Genomic DNA, 22,980 nt, shown 5'->3' on the forward strand with positions numbered 1-22,980 from the left:
CGGAACTCGCTGGAAGATCGGCCCCGGGCAGCTCAACAGTTCGCAAAGTCCCGGCTCGAGGCCGCGCGGCTCCGTCTGCGCCCAGGCGGCGCAAGAGCGCGGGGGTCCCTGGGCTGCTGCATCCCCGGACATGCCCCGCAGCACCTGCCGGACGCCCGCGCGGCTTCACCGGCTGCGGTTCGGGGGGCTCTGGGACTAGAGCGCCCCCACCCCAACTTATGACTTTGGGGTCCCCCAGCCCGAGAGGAACGGGCGGCCCGGCTGGGGGAGCCCCCGGCATGGTGTGACGGGGCGGTCAGCTCTGCTGCGCCCCCCACTCCGGACACCCGTCGTCTCTGTGCCCTCCAGAATGTAGCTGCTCTCCGCGTCCCCCCGGACTCCAGCCGCAGCCTCCGCGACCTCGGGGCTCCAGCCGCCAACTCGTTGTCCCCCGGGACCCTGTCGCCGTCTCCGCTTTGCCGGCACTTCGGCCGCCGTGTCCGTGTCCTCCCGACTCCAGCCGCCGTCTCTGCGTCCCTCGGACTCCAGGAACGTGACCCCTGTGTCTTCGCGCGCCCGGGACTCCAGCGGCGGTCTTCGCGATCCCCCCGGGATTCTGCCACTGTTTCCGCGCCCCTCAAACCCAGACTCCGGCGCCGTCTCCGCGTCTCCCGGGATCCAGCCCCTTTCTCCGCGCCCACCCGCTCGCCCCGAAGCCAGACTCCAGCCGCGGTCTCCGCCGCCCGCCCCCCCCCCCCCCCCCCGCCCCGAGGCTGTCGCGCCAGTGCCGGCGAGTGCAGCGGCTGCCCCACCGCGCGCCCCGCGTCCGCCCGGGCCTCGGCGGGGAGATGAACGCGCAGCTGGACGGCCTGTCGGTGAGCTCGTCCTCCACCGGCTCGCTGGGCTCGGCGGCCGGGGCGGGCGGCGGCGGGGGCGCGGGGCTGCGACTGCTGTCTGCCAACGTGCGCCAGCTGCACCAGGCGCTGACGGCGCTGCTGAGCGAGGCGGAGCGGGAGCAGTTCACGCACTGCCTGAACGCGTACCACGCGCGCCGCAACGTCTTCGACCTGGTGCGCACCCTGCGCGTGCTGCTGGACAGCCCGGTCAAGCGGCGCCTGCTGCCCATGCTGCGTCTGGTCATCCCGCGCTCCGACCAGCTGCTCTTCGACCAGTACACGGCCGAGGGCCTCTACCTGCCCGCCACCACCCCCTACCGGCAGCCTGCCTGGGGCGGCCCCGACGGCGCGGGGCCGGGGGAGGTGCGCCTGGTGAGCCTGAGGCGCGCCAAGGCCCACGAGGGCTTGGGCTTCAGCATCCGCGGGGGCTCGGAGCATGGCGTGGGCATCTATGTGTCGCTGGTGGAGCCAGGCTCTCTGGCCGAGAAGGAAGGGCTGCGAGTCGGGGACCAGATTCTGCGTGTCAACGACAAATCCCTTGCCCGGGTGACCCACGCTGAAGCCGTCAAGGTAAGGCTGTGATCTGGGGACGAGTACAGGGGCAGAGTGACAGTAGCTCTGCCTGTGTGTGTCCTTAGGAAAATTACCTAATCTTTCTGGGCCCCCTTTTTCTTAAAAAAAAAAAAATGTTTATTTCGAACAGGAACATCTAGGTTTTTGGGTTTTTTTTTAGCCAATAGCTACCAGGCACTGGGGATACCGTGAGGGGTAAAACAGACCTGCACCTTGCTCTCATGAGGCATAAAGGCTAGTAGTGTGGGGGAGACAGATCTTATCAAATACTCAGGCAAATGTATGATTACAAAGTGTGGAAAGGTACAGGAAGTCTTATGAGCGTTAAGAAAGGGTAAGGTCTCCTCTTGGCTCCCAGTAGTCACTGGGAGGCCCCCACATGGCTGTTGTTGCTATTCTAGTTCTGCAGGGTGTTGCCCCTGAAAGAAAGTTTTGTTGGCACCATAGTAGCCCAGGGAAGCTGTTCTGGTGACGCACAGAGCTCTAATCTGACCTGGCTGCTCATGTACAGGCTGTGTGTCCTGGGTCCAGTCACTTTTCCTTTCCAAACCTCTGGATCTTCACTTGGACAGTGGAGTGACCGGATGGGATAAGTGTCCTTAGCCTTGTTGGAAATGAGTCCCCTACCTGGATGTCAGAAATATATCCTCCACCCCCTTAAGAGTAGTTGCACTTTTTGTGTCTGTTAATTGAGAAAAATAACCTCATGGGGACAGTCTCCTAAGGATTTAATCAGGCTGTTTAAAGCAGTTGCGTGTTTGCTAAATCTCACGCCGAGGGCTGTTGAAAACCAGTTGGAGATGGATAGTGTTTGGTGTACATGCGGATTCAAGGATCCCTTGCCGGTGTTTATACACACAGGCCACCTATGCCCACCTTCATACAGGAAGTGAAGAATTTGAGGGCGGGGGGGAGACAGTGGCATACTCTGCTTCTGCAAAGAAAATGCTTCCTATGGATTTGGGCTGCCCTGTGACCCAGGTTCTCACCAACCCGCCTTTTGTCCCTGCCTTGCGTCCTCCTGTCCTCCTAGGTGCAGGTGTTTTGGACACCAGCTGGGGCCTGCTGGCTGTTGGGAAATGCTCAGGGGAAATGCTTAAGCAGCAGAGGCCCGGGGCTACTTCCTGTGTCCTCTTTAGTGACCCGTGGTCAGGTGTGAATTGAGCCCACTTCCTGACTGTTTTCCTGGGGCACAACCGTCTCATCCCTGACTTTGCCTTTCCTTGTTTTGTTGCCAACCCTTTTGCCCCTGGCCCCTTGAGGATTTTAGACACTACTCTGCTGCTTCTGGGGGAAGCCTGATTGCTTGATACTGTTCGGGGTGGGAGGGTGCAGGAGCAGACACAGGTTCTTGTGGATTTCCATGCACCTGTCCTCCTGTCTGTCTCCTCCCCCCACATCAGTCTTTTCCCTTTATCTGACATTCCATATATTTATAAAGAAATAATCCGTTAGCCTTTGGCCCTAGAAGGTCTGGAGTTCCCGGATGATGAATTTATACTCCAAAGATACTTAGTCCAAATGGTCAGTTATAAACGTGGCTTCAGTTTTAGTGGCAATTTTAAAAGACTCCTGTAACTAACTCATCACAAGGAGATGGACTTTGGAAAGGCCTCCGGTAACCTGCCATTCAAAACACGAGCTCTCCTGTCAGTTTGCACTCCAGTCTCAGGCATGCCAGGTGGCTGGAGGGGCTCGGTTGTGAGCTTCAGCTCAGCCCTCCCCGATTTCATCAGTGGCACTCTGCATCTTGTATCTGAACCGTAGTCCCGTTAGTCTGTGACTCAGGCCAGGCCTTAGCTGGTCTAGTAAAACCTAAACTCTCTGTGGTATGGTTTTGTGTCGCCAGAGGAGAACTGTCCTTGGTTGGGTGAGAGCTTTCTGGACTGAGCAGCCACCAGCGTCCCTGTCACTTTTTCTACGGAGGGGTCTACAAAGGCAGAATGAACTCCAGCCTCGGGGTGCCCTTCTTCTGGCCAAAGCCACACGCAACCAGCCCAGAATGCACCCCTTTGGAACCTTCAGAAGCAACAGGCAGAATGCACACTGCTTTGTGTCACCTTAACTCCAGGGGAAAAGGGAAACAGACTTTCCGTGGGTGGAATTTAAAACGGAGGAGGCGGAACCTTGTCTCTGGGGCCTCTGTGAGCACCTCCGGGTTACAGGACGGACTGGGAGTTTCAGGACAGTGTAGAGGGACACCTGGAGCTATTGACACGTTTCCACAAGACCAAGGGCAGCAAGTCCCTTAACTGCAAGCCAAAAGGGACTCCAGCTTCTCTACTAGTTAACAAACTGCCCTTAACTTGGATTTCTCCACTCTCAGCCCTTCCTTATTAGCTACAGCACTGGAGGGCACCATGTCAGAGGCTTTTTTGATAAAGGTACATTCCTTTAATCAAACTCCAGACTTTATTCAAATATCACCAGTTTTTCTGCTTTTTCTGTTCCATATACCACATTGCATTTAATGCAAGACATATTTTCTTTTTTTCTTCATTGTTATTTTCTTTATTTATTTCCTCCCCTGGCTTTATTGAAGTAGCTTTATTTTATCGACAATTTTATTTATTTTATTTTATTGACAAATAAAAATTGTATGCATTTAAGGTGTACAGTGTGTTGATTTGCTATACCTGTACCTTGTAAAATGATTACTGTAATCAAGCTGATTATCCATCACCTCACGTAGTTATTTTATTTTTGTGGGAAGAACACTCAAAATGTGCTGTCTTAGCGAATTTCAAGTGTACAATCCAAAATTATTAATTACAATCAGCAGTCGGGGTGTTAGATCCCCAGAACGTACTCATTTTGTAACTGGAAGTCTGTACTCTTTGGCCAGCATTTTCCTGTTCCCTCCACCTTTCCTGTTTCCTCCACCTTTTCCGTTTCCTCCACCTTTTCTGTTTCCTCCACCCCGGGCCTCTGGCAACCCCTGTTCTACTCTCTGCTTCTGTGAATTGGGCTTTTTAGATTCCACATTGTAAGTGAGATCATCCAGCATTTGTCTTTATGTGTCTGCCTTATTTCACTTAGTATAACGTCCTCTGGGTTCATGCATGTTGTCACAAATGGCAGGACCTCATTTTTTATGGTCTAATAATATTCCGCTGTGTGTGTGTGTGTGTGTGTGTGTGTGTGTGCGCGCATACGTGCACGTGTGCGCACGCTTTCTCTATTCACCTGTCAATATGCACTCAGGTTATTTCTGTGTTTTGGCTATTGAGATGTGAGATGTGTTTTCGATTTTAAAACCTTTATTTTTTTCTTTTTTTTAAATTTATTTTAATGTTTATTTATTTTTGAGAGAGAGAGAGACAGAGCACGAGTGGGGGGTGGGGGCGCAGAGAGAGAGGGAGACACAGAATCTGAAGCAGGCTCCAGGCTCTGAGCTGTCAGCACAGAGCCCGACGCGGGGCTTGAACCCATAAGCCGTGAGATCATGACCTGAGCTGAAGTCAGACACTTAACCGACTGAGCCACCCAGGCGCCCCTCAAACTTTTATTTTTTTCTCATAGGTAGAAAGAGGGAGGAAAGATCCTCTGAACTTCTGGAAGGAGAGATTGTGTGTGTCTGTGTGTGTGTGTGTGTGTGTGTGTGTGTGTGTGTCTGTGTCTGTGTGTAATAAAAAGAAAATTAAATTTTAGGAATCAAGTTACTGAAGAGTTCATGAGTCAGAGAGGGTCACCCCTCCCAGGAAACAGAGGAGATTGAACATACAAAGTTTTTCCACTTCTCTGTCTCACAAATCAAGTATCCGTTGTTGCCCAGAGCAGTTCAGTGCGGATTCTGTCCTCTCTCTAGGGGCTCCCCTCCCTCTCTTGAAGCCTGTTTGCTAAATCAGCAGTGACAGGTCCAGATACGGCAAGCCATTTACTATTTGCAATTATGTTGAAATGTTTGATTTTTGAAAAATCTATCTTGAATGAACAGGAGCCAAACTAATAATAATAATAATAATAAAAGTAGACCTTTCAAAGGTTTTCAGCCAAAAAGGTTTGGTAAATTAGCCAAGGAACCCACAGACCAGGGATGCTGCATTGGGCTCTGCCACATACTTGCTGTGTGACCTTGTGCTAGTCACTGACCCTCTCTGTGTTCCAAGGTGGATGGGTCAGGGGGCTGCCCAAGGTCTCTTCCAGCTCAGACCATCTGTGATTTGCTCACTATTGTGCTACACACGAGGCATTTAGAGTGTCTAATCTGGTGTTTTCTTGTTCTTTTGGAATTGATTTCATTTAAGGCAAAATTAAGACAGTTGTCTAAAGATTGGGAGATGAGAATCTTGGCACTCTCGTGTAGCCTCCTACTAAATCAGGAAATTGATGGGTTACACACTGTACTGACGAGAACTTGACTGCTGCCCCTCCACCCAAGAACACCAGCTCTGGTGCTGTTCCTGAGCAAACGAGGAACCAGCAGTAGGATTGTGGCAATAGTGCCCTGGGAGTGCTCAAAATCACAGCCACTTACCCGCTTGCCCTCCCAGTACCTAATTCTGCAGGACGTGGGGTATCCGGTGCTGCTGGGATGTGTGTGTCTCATCTCGATAAAAATTGAATGGCTTCATTACAATCTCAGCATCCCCCCCCCCCCCCCCCCGCCGGTACATCCAAGGAACATATTAGAATTTGAAGCATTCCAGGAGTTAAAAACAGTGGCCAGCCCTTTCATCTAATTAGAGTTATCACACCCTCCCTTTTTTTGCATAATAACCTGCAAAGAATCCATCCGTGTTAATATACGTCATTGTTATTTAATCCGGCATGTTCTAAACGACACATTTGTCATTTTCCCGTTGTACATGGTTAGCTGAAGCCATTATAAGTTATTACCACTTCCAACTTTGTATCTGAAATGCAGCTGGTGTTATTACCGTATTCCAGTTTGGAAATGGTGGGTAATGGGTTCACAGGCATGCACAGACTTTCCCCTGGCCCTGTTCTCTTTCTTGGGGGCTGGGGGTCTTGCCAGCAATGACACAGTGAAAGCTCACTATTAATAAACTCTTTAGTGAATAGATGTTTGCTTGGCTGGATCCATGGTGTGATGCAGTCCCTTGAGAGGGTCCATTTCTTTAATTTAACCGTATTTATTTATGTGGCCCAAGCTGATACTCAAGGTTTTAGAAAATGACGGTGCCTGTGTTGGACAAAATCCTCTTTCAACTGGTTATTTCCTGTTCAAATGGAAGAAGAATTTGTAGGCTGGGTGAGAATGCCCTTATGCTTTAGGAATTTATACTATTATAGTAGAAGTTTCCCCCCTTCGGGACTTGAAGCTGGACATGAAAGAGATACAGAATTACTCCAGTGCTAGCCTCTTGTTTTGCCGTCACCTCCCTTTCCCGACAAACCCGGCGTTGTTTATTACCTGCCATAGATTCATCGTTTGGATGGAACTGAGAAGAGAAGTACGATCTTTTAACCCCCAACTAATTGGATTTTGTGTGTGCTCTTGCTTCCCACCTCTGCCACACGGCACACAGCCTGTACGTACCTGTCAAGTGCATGCAGCCCCTCACATGCCTGTCTGCTCATGCGCCCAGCACATATACATCTCCTCCGAGCCATAATCCCCCCTCTACCCCCACCCGGCAAAGGGCTCTGTGCTGAAGCAGGCATCCCTGGGGGATTAGGCTCCAACGGGCTTCCCAGCAAGGTTCTTTTATGACCTGGAAGGGCAGCGTTTCGTGTCCACTGCTCAGGAACCCCAAACTAGTGCCCAGCAAGGACCAGGCAATTTGATTAGAAAGAATGACATTTAATGGCTGGAGGTGGGTGGAGGCTGAAATACAAATCTTTCAAAACCTGTTCTGTTTTCTTCCCCCCCCCTTTTTTTTTTTAATTTTTTTAAACCCCCAAGCAAGAACCTGATGTTAACACGGAGCTCACACAGACTTCTGATTGTGCCTCAGGGTGGGGGCTGCTTTTTAAAGATTTCTGTTCTGCAGACATTACATTTTACTCTTACAGCATGGCAGGTGGCAAAGGGTGCAAGGAACAGGAATCAGACCGTTTGTTTCCTGTGCACCCCTGGCGTCAGCTACAGGAGGCAGCACTGTGGGGCCAGGGCACTTGTGTTTGAACTTTGCTTTACTGGAACCCGACTGGGAAGAGAGGAGGCTGGCATCAGTGAGTGTCTCTGTGTGCCAGTTTTCTCCTTCCCCGAGGAGGCAGGGAGGCCAGGAAGGTCATGCTCCAGGAGGAGAAATTACTAGCTCAGGGTCACCATTGGGGTTAGAAACGAAGTGGCCCTTCTGCCCTACCTGCCCGCCTAGAACCTAGCCCAAGCCCTTATGCAGCCAGCTTCCTGGAGGACAATGCCAGGCCCCCTGCTGGAAGGCAAGCCGCTGTCATACTTTGTGCCTGACTTTCGGGGTCCTTTTAGGTACCATCCAAAGACTTGGTTTTATTAAGTGGGGCATCTGATGCCCGTGCCTCAAGGGAGGGTGGCATGTTTCAGCCCAGCCTGTCTTCGTGGGGGCCATCTATCCATGCATGCTCTGAGCAACACTTAGCACACCCAGACCTGTAGCTGGTACTTGGAGTTCAGAGATGAATGGTACATGACCCCACCCATGGCTACAGGTCACCAAGGGTTTCAAGCGGTGTGCCATCCACATGCCTCCACATCCCTGGAACACTCCGTCCCACTCCATCCCCTTATCCTGCTGTAATTTCCGTCAGTGCACTTGTCACTACTGGAAGGACGTTTCACTGTGTCTGTTTGTCGTGTGCCTTCCCCACTACAAGTCAGCTCCATGAAAACCAAGATTTGGTCTGCATTGCTCCCTCACGTACCCCAGCACCTCCACAAGGCCTGGCAATATGGTAGATGCTTTATAGGTAAATATTTGCCTAATGAACAGAACGCTCTTGCTCCTCATGCATTGCTGCTGAGTTCAGGATCCCTTGGTTCCTGAGCGTGGTATCTGAAGAAAATTCGTGTGTTGCGAGGTAATTGGTGCTGGCAAAAAAAAAAAAAAAAAAAATTGAGGAATGCCGTAGGCTCTAACGTACGAGTTATCACAAAGCTGACTGTTTGGCTGCGAGCCGATCATGTGACATCTCTGGATACCTCAGTCTTTGCAGCTGTGAAATGGGCATAGTCCTCTCCCCCTTGCCTTTCCCGCGATGGGTATGGAATCGTATGGCTTACTAGGTACAAAAACATTTGGTAAATAAGAAACCCTATATCATTCCTTTAGTGAAAGGCCTTTATTTATTTATTTATTTATTCATTCATTCATTCATTCATTCATTCATTTTAGAGAGAGAGATTGCAAGTTGGGGAGAGGGGCGGGGTGGGGGGAGAGAAAGAGAGAGAGAGAGAGAGAGAGAGAGAGAGAGAGAATCTTAAGTAGACTTCACACTCAGTGTGGGGCCTGCTCATTCCCACGATCCTGGGATCATGACCTGAGCCAAAGTCAAGAACCAGACACTTAAGCCACTAAGCCACCCAGGCACCCGACCAAGGTCTTAAAAAGAAATGTGGCCTGTGCTTAGGTGGGCAAGAGCTTTTACCATCGTCTGTGGCCCATTCCTCCCTATGAGACCTCTTCAGTTAGTGCATTTGTTGCTTTGCTCTTAATTTTAAAACCCCATTCCCAGAAGTGGATTATTTCTGCAGCCTGTGTCTGTGATTCCAAAATAGAATCATTTATGCATTCTGAAGCAATCAATGGACCAGTTTTGGGTGAGATGTTTCTTCCTGCTTTTTCTTGAACAACAGCAGCAACAACAACAACAACAAAGCAAACCACCGAAACCAAAACCCAGCACTATTCAGGTTTCAAGAAGCCCCAGCGTTTCAGGTGAAGGCCAAGTTCCTGCCAGTCACACGTATGCTTAAAACCGACTTTATCCTCTACCAAGAATGCACAAGTGGATTTATTTTTTCTTCTTTTCCAGTCCCAGATCCTTTACCTCCTTCCCCTTTGAGAATTTGTGTTCCTTCTGCTAAATTGGCTGTGGTTTTGCTTCAGCTGGCAGCCAGTTCCCTAGTTATTTTTCCTCTCTACCTGAATTTTCGTAATATCAGCATCCCCTCAACTTGAGATGCAAAGGAAATATTTCAGCCTCCCATAAACAAGTCCCAAGATGTCTTCTTCACCAGATTCTAAAGCTGCAGGTTACAGGGAAGAACATTGTAAAGTAACATCTAAAAGGTTGTTTCCAAATCCCTTGGAAGTAGTGATTCAGAAATGTAGCTTGCTCAAGAATTAACAAGCTCCCTGGGCAAGTCTTAATCACAATGAGGTTTGGAAAGCACCACCTTCTTTTGAGATCTGCCCCCATCCCCAACATTTATCCATGTAAAGACCAGAGAGGCGGACCCACACTGTCCCCATCCTTAGCTGCTTTGGAGCCTGATTCCAGATGCGCAAGGTCAGCTGATATATTGGAAAATCCAGGGAAGAGAGGTCTGTACCCAAGAGGTTAGAGATGGCTTTTGGAAGTGGACCTGGGTTCACGTGACTGTTACTTGGCTGTGACCTTGAGCGGCTCCCTTGGCCTCTCCGTGACCCAGACCCCTTCACTCTTGAACTTGGCATAGTCCTCACAAATGGGTTATTGTTGCTGTCGCCCATCAAAAGTTTGAAAAATACGGCTATGGAGGTCCCACTGCAGGCATTACAATGAAAAATGTTATCGACTGCATCCTCTTGGCTTTGAAAATCTGTTGTGCTTGCTCAGTCTAAAAAAAAAAAAAATGCCTTTGGAAGAAAATACTGGGGCCGAGAGCCCTCTTGCTACATCAGGTGCGTTGTGGCCGTTTGAATTGCAGAGTCATTTACTAAATGCGGGTCAATATTCCCATATAGGCAGAGTTTCTTCAAAAATGTAATTGCTCCCGTTTGGATTTTGGCATCTGCATTTTTGTTTTACAGCAGTAATAAAGCCCAGGGATTGGATGGGATTGTAAAACGTGGGGCGGTGGGGCAGACCCGTGACCCAGAGGCCAGTGTGTGACAGTGTGGCTCCCAGGTCACCTGTGTCCTCATCCTTGTTCCCCAGCATCCTTCCCTGATGGGCTCTCCAGGGGCCCTGATGAGGGAGAGAAGGTGGCTGTTTTTCCAGAACCCATTAGAGCAATTAATGCAGGTTGAAAGCGGTGAATTGACAATATGGGCAGCTGTACTTCAAAAAAAAAAAAACCCCAAAAGCCTGGAATGTATTTGAACCACATCTGAAATGGTGTGTGAGCCTTCATTAAGAGGCTTCTGATAAAGAAAAGAAAAGTAAAAAGAAAAGAAAAAAGGAAAGGAAAGAGGTCCAGCTTTCAGAAGTTACCCAGACAGGTGGGGAAGCTGCTGGCAGGAGTCTGGGGAGGGGTTTTCCTTCGGGCGTTTGCATCCTGCTGGCCAGTGGAGGGTGTGGTGTTCTGTGGTGCGTCTGGGCCCAATGTGACCTTCCTCCCTCTCCTGCCTCCTCCTCTTTCTCCTGGGGGAGGGGGGCAAGCCCATCCCAGGTTTCCCCAAACTCTCTTAAGCCCTCTCCTCTTTCCATGAGTCCTTTTGGTCCTGAGGTTTCAAATCGAGATGCTCAGGTTGCCCTCAGAATCTTTCCTCTCTTCCCCCAAATCCCTTCCTCTCTTCCGTGTTGTCTCTTGGAACAGAATCTGGGCCTCCTTTTGGGGTCTTTATCTTTTTTTATTTATATTTTCAGCTCTTGTCCAGTATTAGGAATAGCATTTATTTGCTGTGGAAGTCCTGGCTCATTTCTGACCCCTCTGACGGCACCTCATCCTCTTGCCCACGAGTCGTGGACATTTCCCAAGTTAGGAGCCTTGACTTGCTCCCCTTCTCTGCAGTCTCCCCGTTGGGGATTGCACCAGCCCCTGCGAAGTTAGACCCTCCAGGCCTGATCCCTCCCCAGCCCCAGTCAGACCACATTTCCACAGGGGCCTCCTCGCTGTCTGTCTGTCTCCCGTCTTGCTCATCTGCCCACTAGTCCATTCAGCGTCCTGGAGGGCGGGCACACTTTCTGAATTGGTATCTGATCAAGCTTTGCCCTGCCTGGTGCCTTGCAGTGGAGCCGAGAGCCTGCTGATGTCCAGGCTGCCCGTGATGCGAGCCCTTTTACCTGCAGAGAATGCTTTTCTCTGGCTGTTCCCTAAGTGCAGTCCATCCTTGGCCAGACAGGCATCGTCCTCTGAAACAAGGCATTGTTTCCCTGCACCCGTTGACACCCACGGCCCCTGTGAGGTCCTTCCATCACACCTGCCCGCCCACCCTCAGCTACCCCATCCTCGGGAATCCTTCTCTTCTCCCCTCAAAGCTCCTTCAGCGTAGTGACCTGCCTCACTTGTTGTGACACAGATTACACATCTCCTGGTGTTTCCTTCAGTTGCTCTGCGGCTGATGATAACTTTGGTTTTGAGGGCTTACCACAATCCAGATGGTGTTCTCAGTACTTTCTATGTATGAACTCACTTGAACCTCGTGACAGCCCGATCAGGTTCAAAGCAGGTACCACTTTTGTTGTTTTTTGTGCAAAAAACTGCCAAGAGTTTGTCACTTGCCTGTTGTCACAAAGGTGGGAAGTGGCAGAGCTAGGAATTAAAACCAGGTTTTGTTGACTTGAGGGAATGCCAGAGAGAGGCGGCGTCCCATGATGCTTCAGGCTGGGCTCTGGGGCCAGATGCTCTGGGTTCAAACCCGGGTTCTGCCGCTTTGTACATGTGGGGCCTCAAACATACTTTTTTTTTTTTCCTTTTTAAAATTTGTTTATTGTCAAGTTAGCTAGCCCACAGTGTAGTCTTGGCTTCGGGAGTAGATTCCCGTGATTCATCACTTACATACAACACCCAGTGCTCATCCCAACAGGTGCCCTCCTCACTGATTCTCCAATTCCCTTTTCGCTAAAGTTGTAATGGGAACAATGGGAATGATAGTCAAATGGCAGGCAAGTTACTTACTTTCCCTGTTCAATTTCCTCATCTCTAAAAGGAGGATACTAATGGTCATGCAGGTAACTGCCATGTTAAAGCACTAGATGCATCGATTAATTTGAACATTTAATGATTACCTGCTATGTTCACACCACTAGGTTGGGCTGTTTTCCCACCAGATAAGACTCTTCCTGGTATAAAACACATAGCACATAAGATGCTTCCAAGCTTATAATACCAGGCACACTAATAACTGTGGCCCCTGTGGACGGTCTTCTCTGTGCCCCCAGGGCCATATGCGCATCTTCCCACCAGCTCTCCAGCACAGCCTCCAGGGAGAGGAAACAGCACTGGGCAGAGGAGGTGATCAGTCACCAGTATTGGATTTGAACTCAGGGCTTTCTGGCCTCCAAAGTGCATGCTCATTGCCACCTTCTGGTGGGTGTGCAGCTTAGCACAGTGCTGGCCAGAGCCACGTTTCACTAAATGTGCATCTCTTCCCTGATTTTTTTTCTTTATTGAGATGGCGTCGTAGCCATTCGGTTAGAAAACTCACGAGTAACCAGACAGCCCAGCCCATGAGTGCCCTGCCCTGGGCAAGGTCTGTGCATCTTAGTGACTAGACTTTAGATTCAGAGGCAGCACTGGGCACTCTTTGCCTTTTTTTTTTTTTTTTTCTTTTCCCTCTCTCTTATCTCTCTTGCCAGGTCCTGACCTTTGTCAGGATTTTATTTTGTTCATTGTCTGTGGAAATTCCCTAAGTAGACTAACTGTGACCTCCACTCAACCCCCATTAGGATAAACCTGTAACTTAGGAAGTCATCTCATTGATTGATCGGCGGAGTCTCCGAATCTGTCCATGCCTTCTGCCACGTAGGCATCGTAAGATGCGCACATGGTCTCCCGGACCTCGTGTAAAAGGCTGGTGGCCATCAACCCCGTCACAGACTGGACAAAGAAAGGGCCATCTTGTTTGGTTCATAGGAAACAGGAGGAGTAGAGGAGTCTGCCTGGGCTTTTAAAATAAAACGTGGGTGTGTGCGTGTACGTTAATGACCCGAGAGATATGGGTTCAATTTAGAGAACTCAGAAACCCCAGGAAAGCACAAAGGAAAAAAACTAAAAAAAAGAAAAATCATCAATAATCTGCTCTACCCAGAAATAATCATTATTGACAATTTTTTTTAACATTTTATTTATTTTCAAGAGACAGAGCATGAGCAGGGGAGGGACAGAGAGCAAGGAAGACACAGAATCTGAAGCGGGCTCTGGGCTCTGAGCTCTGAGCTGTCAGCACAGAACCTGACGTGGGGCTCGAACTCACGAACTGTGAGATCATGCCCTCAGCCAAAGCTGGACGCTTAACCGACTGAGCCACCCAGGCACCCCACTATTGACACTTTGATTGCTGTCTTTCCAGTCCCCTGTGTGCCTGTGTGTGTAATTTGTATTGGGAATTTTCTACAAAACTGCCATTCTGAACGTAATTTTGAGTCTGTTTCACCCGTGTATCATGACTGATAAATATTTCTAGAACATGATTTTTAATGATTGCATGCTACGTCATAGCAAAGAGATGCATGATTTATTTAACTAATTTCTTCTTGTTGGACAGTTCGTTTTTAAACATTGTCCATATTGCTGCTTTAGACAATGTGCCCTTGCACATTAATCTGTAAGCACATCTCTAAAAATTATTTGGGCTGCCTTTCCAGAGGTGGCATTGGCTCAGGGTATAGGCAGATTTTTAAGGCTTTGGTAGCTGTTGCCAGATTGTTCTTGGGGAAGAGTTTGTTATTTTACAGTCCCATCTACCAACCTTAGTAATATATGATATGCTTCATTTTTCCCCGGCTTGCCAACCCTGGGTATTATATTTCTTTTCCATTTTTGCCAATCTGATAGACAAAAAAGTATCCTGTTTTAATTTGTATAAATAGCGAAGTTGGAACTTCCTTGAATGTTTGTTGTTTGTATAGCTGTGTATACACATAAGGTAATTCATAATAAATAGCATATAGCATAATGTTATAAACATATAATGTATAATGTATTATATATGTATATGACATGTACATTTGTTTTTTTGGTGTATACCTTATTGATTTCCTATGCCCATTTAATCATATTTCTACGTCTTCTGTTCTTTTTCTTTAAGAGGTGGTTGTTAGGAGTAGCTGTTAGATAGCTGATTGATTCACTCACCTTGAATTCAGATTCTTCAGTCTGAGGCTGAATTAAATTGGAAGCCTATCCCTTGTTAACAGAATGCACAGAAAGTGATGAGGGATAGGAATGTTAAGTGTCCTCAAGGAGAATACACCCCATCCATGTATCCACTCATGGACCAAGAAAATATTGATATATAATCAGATTTTTCTGATGGATGGATGTGCTATGGACATTGGTTCAAGACCACAAAAACTCCATTGGAAACCCATCGAGGCTCATCTTGAGTGATTACCTTTATGACTCCTAGAATCTTGTTAGTTCTTCCCAAAAGAAAAAAAAAAGAAGAATTAAGAGACCAAATTTAAAAGAACATTTGTAAAGCAATTTACTTAAATTATAAGAGACTGAAAGCCAGGCTTAGTGGATAATTGAAGAATTGCATTAAAAAGGAATCAATATCTTTCTGGAATCTGCTTTGTCCTCCCTCATCTTCTGAGTTGTTTTGCAAGGGGGTGGCCACTCTGTCACTATCTTGCAAATTTTTCCTAGCGTTATCCCCAAGGACAACACTTTCTTTTCTCTCTTTGATCCTCACGTTTTTTTCCTTTTCACACAGCCTTGACTCATGGAGACATTTCGGAGCAAAGATACTGGAGATCAGGGGCTTTAAGATGTCAGGTCCTGTTCCAGCCTCTGGGATCCTGGTGTTCCCAGCACTGGAGCAAAGGTTTCCTTCTTTACGCAGAGCCTTTGGAGAAGGTCAAACTCATAAAGAAAAGAGAGTAGAGGGAATGAACAGTTGATTTTTTGAAATCTACTTTGTAAGGCCCCAATTAAAGGCAAATTGAAACGTTAAAAAAAAAAAAAAAAACAACTGGAAAGGAGAAAAGAAGATGCTGATTACCTCACTCTCCTAACCAGCCATCATTTCTCTGCCCTCTCCCCTGGCCTTTATTTCTGTACATTCATATTCCTCGACGGTTGGATAACTTGCTTCTGCTTATTCTTGCTTCATGCATATGTTGCTGGGTTGTTTCACGATCCTTATGTTGAGCTCTATCTCAGGGAACGGGTCTTGGATGGGTTCCCACAGCTGCTTCGCCATCCAAATTGATTTCCCCCAGGATGATCAAAGAGGTGAGGTGGCCACAAAGAGCCAGAGCAGGTGAGCCACATGGTGGCAAGCTTCGCCCCAGATCCTGGCCTCGTGATGGGCACACAGCTGTCAGGGACACCAAAATGATGCCACCGTTCTTTGAGATACAGTGCGTTCTCAGAATACCACTGCCCCCTTATGTCAACATTCCAGAAGAGTATAAACTACCACTTTTTGAACTTTTATTTAAGGGAATGTTTTTAAATAACATGATTCTTAGACCAAAGTTAGCAGCAGCAAAGTATTTCTGGGGAGTGGAGGAAGAGAATAGAATGAGAAAGCAGAGTTGTTGCCCAAGCATCTGTGAAAAATATCCCTGCCTCCAACTCTGTGTATAAGGTGTCTGATCCTTGAGACATATTTCAGCATTCATTCGTTCACTTGGCAATTGTTTTATTGAGCTCCTCCTATATGATTGGTGTGGTTTAACATCCTCTTCGAATTTTACACATCCTACTTACCTTCTTGTTAATATATTTGTAATTAATATTTTTTCCTACTTCGGAAATAATCGAATGATTTAACCTAAAAGGTACATCATGAAAAAGGCAGAGAGATCAGAAACCGTATTGGAAAGTGTGTGTGTGTGTGTGTGTGTGTGTGTGTGTGTGTGTGTTGCCTTTAATAGGAATAGTATTTCATATTTAAATGGAGGTGTGAGCCTCCTAGCAACCAAAGCAAAAAGGGAAATCCATGCATTGTTTAGATTCCACTGGAGAATTTCATAGTATTTCAGGAGAGGCAAAATGCTTCCTTGGCAGTCAATCTTAAAAGGAAGGCAATGAAAAGAAAATAAAGGAAGGCAATTAATTTCAGGAGGAAGGCAATTTCAATTGTACTTCTTCACAGTCTCTCATTTATTTTTATTTTTTTTAATCTTTATTTTTGTGAGTGAGAGAAAGAGAAAGTGAGCAGGCAAGGGGCAGAGAGAGAAGGAGACACAGAATCTGAAGCAGGCTCCAGGATGTCAGCATAGAGCCTAACATAGGGCTTGAACTCATGATCCGCAGGATCATGACCTAAGCCAAAGTCAGACGCTTAACCAACTGAGCCACCCAGGCGCCTCCTTTCATTGTCTCTCATTTTATGTGGAATCACCCATGATGTCCCGTCTTTCGTATCTATTGACACATCTGTGACCCAAACAGAAGAATCCCCTGACTTCTGTATCTACTGAGAAGCATATAAATAAAACAATCACCATGTAAGTATGTTGAGATACGTAGTTTGAGAGGTAGGGAGCAGAAGTGCCACTAACGTGGAGCATTTGATGCTGGAAGCAAGGCCAGTGGATGGTCAGGAGACGAGGCTGGCCAGGCAGCAGGGCCAGCCGCACAGGCCTGAGACACACTGCGAGGAGTTGGCATTTTACATCAGAAACGATGGGAGAGGCTGGGCAGGGAAGGGGTAGGGTCCGCTTGCATTTTAAAAGGATGTCCTGGCTGCTCAGCAGAGACTGATTTTAGAGGCTGCGAAGCTGTTGCAGTTAGTGGGCCCTGTAAGAGGTAATTAACACATAAAAATGTGATGCAGAGAGAAGGAGGTCTGAAGACAGGGCTAATTAGGGCTTTGCTTTCTCATGACATTAGAAGACTCCCCTGGGGCAGACAGTCCGCACCATTAACTTCTGTCCTCCCTCAAAGTGGGGCTGAATCGGGAGGGTCTTTCTAGCCCACATGGCCGTCCCTGGCACCAGCTCAGGGTTCAAGAGTTCAGGGGCTCTCACTTGTTCAAAGCCTGCAAGTCCCACACCCCCTCCTCAGACCCTCTCCTTGTCCGTCTTGTGAGGCCAAGGCAGAGGGTTGGCCCTGTGCATCGGAACCCCCTAGCACTGCTGGTGAGAGAGGCACAGGTTTGGAAAGTCCGAGATTCAAATCCAAGTCCTGCCTCTTGTCCTCTTTGTGACCTTGCGTGAGACACGCCCCCACCTAGACTCTCTTTCCTCATCCATGCAATGGGAAGAATAAAATGTGTGACCATCCCTGTAATTTGGCTATTACCAATAGTATTAGCCACGTTTTTTGGCACCTGCTACACACCATCCTGAATGCTACATGCTTTGTGTACGTTGTCTCGCCGGCCCTCATTTTGTCCCCAGAGCAGCTCCGTAAGACTAGGCATTAGTAGCCCCTTTCAACAGGTGACAGAGCTGAAGCCCGAGGGCTTAAGTAAATTGTCTACAGTCTCAGAGCCAGGAAGAGATAGAACTTTATTTGGGAATGGCTTTCTAGTGGGTATACCTTTCACTGAAAAACTCTTGGGGGTGGGAGATCCTCACCCTAAGGTATCGTTTCATGTTAGTGCCTTGCCATTCTCTAGTTTCCAGGTGCAGTTGGAAAATAGAGCCAAGGTTTGCCTTAACTGGGAGATCTCTGGGGCCTGTGGAAGAAAGCATGCAGGAGAGTGGGTCCCTGCACCGGAGTGAGCTCTACTTTTGGAAAAGTACTTTGGAAAGCCCCATCCAGTCCCATCCACAGCCCCTTGGGGACAGGGGATCTCAGGCCTTCCATAGGCACAGATGTCATAGTGCTGCCCCTGCAGGTGCTTGTAGGAACTACAACAGGGAGGGACGTAGCTGCATATGAAAAAGGATGCACTGCCCCCTGCCTCAAGGATTCCACTCATCTCCCATCTAGAGAATTAGACACACGTGTGCTTCAAGATGCATGAAAAAGTATGTTATTGCAGCTTTGTTTGCACTGGCAAAAAGTGAGAAACAACTTAACTGTGCAACAATAGAGGAGTGAGAATTCGGCAGTGGTACATCTCTGCCAGGGAATGTGCCGTTGTGCAGAAAGAAATGAGCTTAAGGTCATTGAACTGGCGAGGAAAGATCCTCCAAACACATCTTTTTAGCTGGGAAAAAAACACGCTGACGAAAAGTTCAGCGTAAGTCAGTTTATGTAAACATCACTCAACAGTAGTCTCGTACGTGTATGAAATGCACAGAACATTCGGGAGGAACGCACAGTGGTCATCATGGATGCTGGGATGAGACTTCCCCTCTAGATTCCCTATAATAATCCCACCTAACCCCTTGCAGCCCTGACCTGTGTTCCAGGCATTAAACACTTCATGGGTACAAACTCATTATCTTCAGAACCACCCTGTGATAGAATACCACTCTTCACGGAAGCTGGGGCACGGACTGGTGACCTGCCCAGGGTTGCCATTGGCAGGTGGCAGAGCCGGGAGGGGAATCTCTGTAGCCTGGCTCTGGAGCTGTGGGTCCCAGCCACCCTTTTGCTGGTCTCATCAAATTCCACGTGTGCTGTGCCCGAGGTGTGTGTGCTCACGTGAGCGTGGAGAAGCACGATAAGGCTGCCTGAGCCCTGGTCTAGGACACTGATCTTTCCTCAGCCTCATTTGAACAGATTCCCTGGGGCTGCGTGGCATTTCGAAAGCTCAATAAATATCTTGTTGGAAGAGGTTATAAAGAAAACAGAGCATGCAGTGTGCCTCTAGGAATGTATTTTGCTGCTGAAGAGACAGGATGTATGAAGGTGATACAGCGTCTGTCGTATACATGGCAACGAAAACGTCGAAGTGCGCTGGGCGCTCTTGGAGGAGGAGAGTCGGTCGCGACCCAGAGAGGTTTCCTGGAGGTGTGGGGAAACGGGCTGAATGTCACAGGCAGGGCAGATAGGAAGAAGCGTGGATTAAAGGAAGATGAGGGAGGTTGTGAGAGGGAGGCTAGAGCTGCTGGTGTATTTGTGTCCATGTAGATGAGAACTTGAGAGAATTCTGGGGTTTGTATTTGGGAGAAGGAGCTGGGAAACTCAGGAAGAAAATTCACATTTAGTACCTACTATGTGCCAGGTGCTATATACTATATGTAGACACTCTTCGTTATCTTTTTTTGAGGTTTTATTTATTTAAATAATCTCTACACCCGACATGGGGCTCAAACTCACGGCCAGAGATCAACAGTCACATGCTCCTCTGACTGAGTCAGCCAGGCACCCCTACATTATCTTAATAATGCTTACAATGGTTGCATTTTATTTTTTAAATAGTTTTTTTTTCTTTAATCTTTATTTATTTTTGAGAGAGAGAGACAGCGTGTGAGTAGGGGAGGAGTAGAGAGAGAGGGAGACACAGAATCTGAAGCAGGCTCCAGGCTCTGAGCTGTCAGCACGGAGCCTGACGCGGGGCTTGAACTCACGAACAGTGAGATCATGACCTGAGCCGAAGTTGGACACTTAACCGACTGAGCCACCCAGGTGCCCCAGTAGTTGCATTTTAAATGCAGAAACAAGCAGCTCAGCCAGCTAAGTATCTTGATTTCACCTCAGGTCATGATCTTAGGGTTTGTGGGCTCAAGCCCCTCGTGGAGCCTGCTTGGGATCTCTCTCTTTGATCCCCTGCTTGGGATCTCACTGCAGAGCCTGCGGGGTTCTCTCTTTCCCCCTCTTTCTCTGCCCCTCCCCCTCCATCTCAGAATAAATAAATAAACTTGAAAAAAAAATAATAAATGCAGGAACAGGCACAGAGAGGTAAGGTACTTTGCTGTGTCACACAGCAAGTCAACAGCAGAGTCGGGGTTGGTGCCCAGTGAGTCTGAACCCAAAGCCCCGGCTGACCAAGGTGGGGTCAGGAAGAGCAGGCACGCGTCATCCTTTTCTCTCTTCCTGATGACGAACCTGAACCTGGGTCTTAGACCAGCTCCCCCCTCCGGAGGTGGGGCATTTCTGTCCCTTAGAAGAGAAAACCTTGCCCCTCGAGGTCTGTGTCCTGAGAGAAGCTGCATGACTCACTGTGATGTGCCCTTACTTGAGACTGTTCTAGAAGACTTCCTTTGTACATGCCCCTGAGGACAGTAGTCTGATTGTCCTGTTACCTTGTGGTCCAGTTCACACTTGCACTTTAGTGTGTGTTTTTGAACACAGGATCATACACACATCTGCCGTGTTAACACACAACCCTTGGTCCCCTCACACTGTGACCATCTCCAGTCTATTTCTCTGTTCTCTGCTGAGCGGAGAATCGCGTCGCTTGGTCTGTGATGTTGGGGTTTGATAGTCAGCTCTGAAGAGCTGAGTGAGGCAAATTTGCCTCCTGAGAGCATTAATCCAAGTAGCAAGTTATTAAGTTTGAAGACATACGCATATAATTTACATTTCCAGAATCATAACACGCTGCCTCCACAGTCATCTGGTGATGGATAGTATCTGAGCCACGCCATCTGCTGGGTCAGATGGAGATTTCGCTATGATCTGACTCGCAAGCCCCAGGTCAAGTTTTACCAGCAAACGCGTGGTGACAAGTGTGGGAGGAGACTGCTCTCATGACCCTGCTGCTTATGGTGGACTCTCCCTAGATCTCGCTTTTTTTTTTTTTTCTTTTTAGCCACAGCTCCTTGAACTCTTCGGTGACAGGCACGGTGCTGTCGGGCTCCTCTACCTAAAGAGAGAGTGGCATTATGATCTTCATTTGATAGGAGAGAAACAGATGAACAGAGAGGTTCGGGAACTTGTGTGGGGTGACACAGCTAATGAGCAGTTGGTTCAGGAGACTGGCTGATTCTGGGGGTCGCCACGCAGGAGAGGGACATGGCTGACAGTCCCCAACTGGCACAGGCAGAGCATGTGGGTTGCTTTAAGTCAGGTGTCGCACAGGACTTACCACCGGCGGGCAGCACCTGCCAGATCAGAGACACACAGCCACCGTCTCACTGGAGACCGTCTCCCCAGCCCTCAGGTCCCTTGGGAGGTCCCCTGCTGCCGATGACAGTGCTGAGGTGCAGTGTGCATCCTGCCACACCGGATGCTCCATCTGTCCTTCTGGTGTTTTCTTAAACCCTCGTGGTCCCTTCCAACTGGTAGGGAGCCTCAGAGCCCCCAGTCTCAAGATCTGGTTCAAGGACCTGGGAGCAACCTCAGCCAGCGCAGTCTCGAGTACTCCTTAAACTGGGCGTGCGGAGGGCGGGGCTCTGTCCCTGCATCTCTCTGCGGCCATGACTCATGACCGTCACGTGGGTGAATACAACCTTTTCTTCTAGAATGTAGCCACTAACCAGAAGACATTAAAGTTTAATACTGGGGCAGGACCTCAGCAATTAGTGAGTTCAGCCTGCTCACGGCCGGTTGGCAAAACCGAGGCTCGGTGAGAGGAGACATAGCCCCTGACCACCCAGGACCAGCCAGCAAGCCAGTGGTGCAACGGGGACACGCCTGGGTCTCTGTTTCACAGCAGGAGCTCTTTCTAATTTTCTCTGCCCCCTAAGCTGCTTGCTGTGGAGGTTCACTGTGGCCAGAGAATCTGCTAGTTCTTTTGTGAGACGAATGGCCTGGTGCACGAGGTGGTGGTGGCAGTGCGTGTGGGGAGCGGGTGCACAGCTTAGCCGGGGAGCACTCATCAGCCAGCTTTCTTTAGGAATTCACTTCTCGGTTCAAAGCCACTCTATTTAAAAAAAAAAAAACTTTTTTTGACATTTATTTATGTTTGAGAGACAGACAGAGTGAGAGTGGAGGGGGAGGGGCAGAGAGAGAGGGAGACACAGAATCCCAAGCAGGCTTCAGTCTCCCAGCTGTCAGCACAGAGCCCGACGTGGGGCTTGAACCCACGAACCGCGAGATCATGACCTGAACCGAAGCTGGGTGCCCAGCTGACTGAGCCACCCAGACGCTCCTTCAAAGCCACTCTTAAAAATAAGCAAGTGGTTGGTTATAAAAATGGAGACAAAGAGGCCTTAAGAAGACAGAAACCAGCTTCTCAGACCATCCTCCACCCTCTTGCCTTCCCCGCATGACACATTCAGGTTTTAGCTAAAAAGGGCAGTGGGTGGAGCTGTTCGTGCAGCTTCCAATGGTCACTGCACCCAGACCATATTCCGAGAGCCTGTTCAGATGTCACGAGTGCTGTTTCGGGAATCTTGTTTTTGTTTGGTTTTACCAGAAAAAAATAAAGAAGGCAGCAGTGGAGGATGATACTCTTGTTCTCCAGGACCCACTGGAAGCCCACATTTACCCAAAAGGCCAATATCAGAGGTTCTGGGATGGTCGAAGTTTGAGTGGCCATCAGATTTTCTGGCCCCACAGTCTTGTGATGGGGAAACTGAGGTTCATAGGGGAGGGGGCTTGCCCAGGGCTGGCCTCCTGGAACTTGGCTGTGTGTTTTGTATTTGTGCCCTCTCTGTCCCTTCCCATGTTGGGATCCCAGGGTCCCCTTTTGTAAACCACTGGAGGTAGGCAGCGCAGGAGACTCGGTGACCGCCCCCCAGGCCCTCCCCGGTGCCAGCTCTCTGTGGCATTCTCATCAAAGGCATTAACCTCCTCTCCGTTCTCAAGGTTGCTGCTTGCCTA

The 22,980-nt window shown here is 48.7% G+C and overlaps 1 protein-coding gene across 5 annotated transcripts in view; it reads left to right on the forward strand.

The window, feature by feature from the left end:
* Positions 1-2: 2 nt before the first annotated feature.
* Positions 3-22,980, forward strand: part of WHRN (whirlin) — a 94,843-nt gene continuing 71,865 nt past the window's right edge. For 3 of the 5 annotated variants that reach the window (XM_058694395.1, XM_058694396.1, XM_058694398.1), the window contains exon 1: positions 3-1,445. In XM_058694395.1, coding sequence (XP_058550378.1) covers positions 828-1,445 — 618 coding nt within the window. In that variant the 5' untranslated portion in view covers positions 3-827. The remainder of the gene's footprint in view (positions 1,446-22,980) is intronic. The other 2 variants (XM_058694397.1, XM_058694399.1) reach the window with 1 other exon arrangement.

The sequence above is a fragment of the Neofelis nebulosa genome, chromosome 12 (genome assembly GCF_028018385.1).
Source record: "Neofelis nebulosa isolate mNeoNeb1 chromosome 12, mNeoNeb1.pri, whole genome shotgun sequence".
Lineage (NCBI taxonomy): Eukaryota > Metazoa > Chordata > Mammalia > Carnivora > Felidae > Neofelis > Neofelis nebulosa.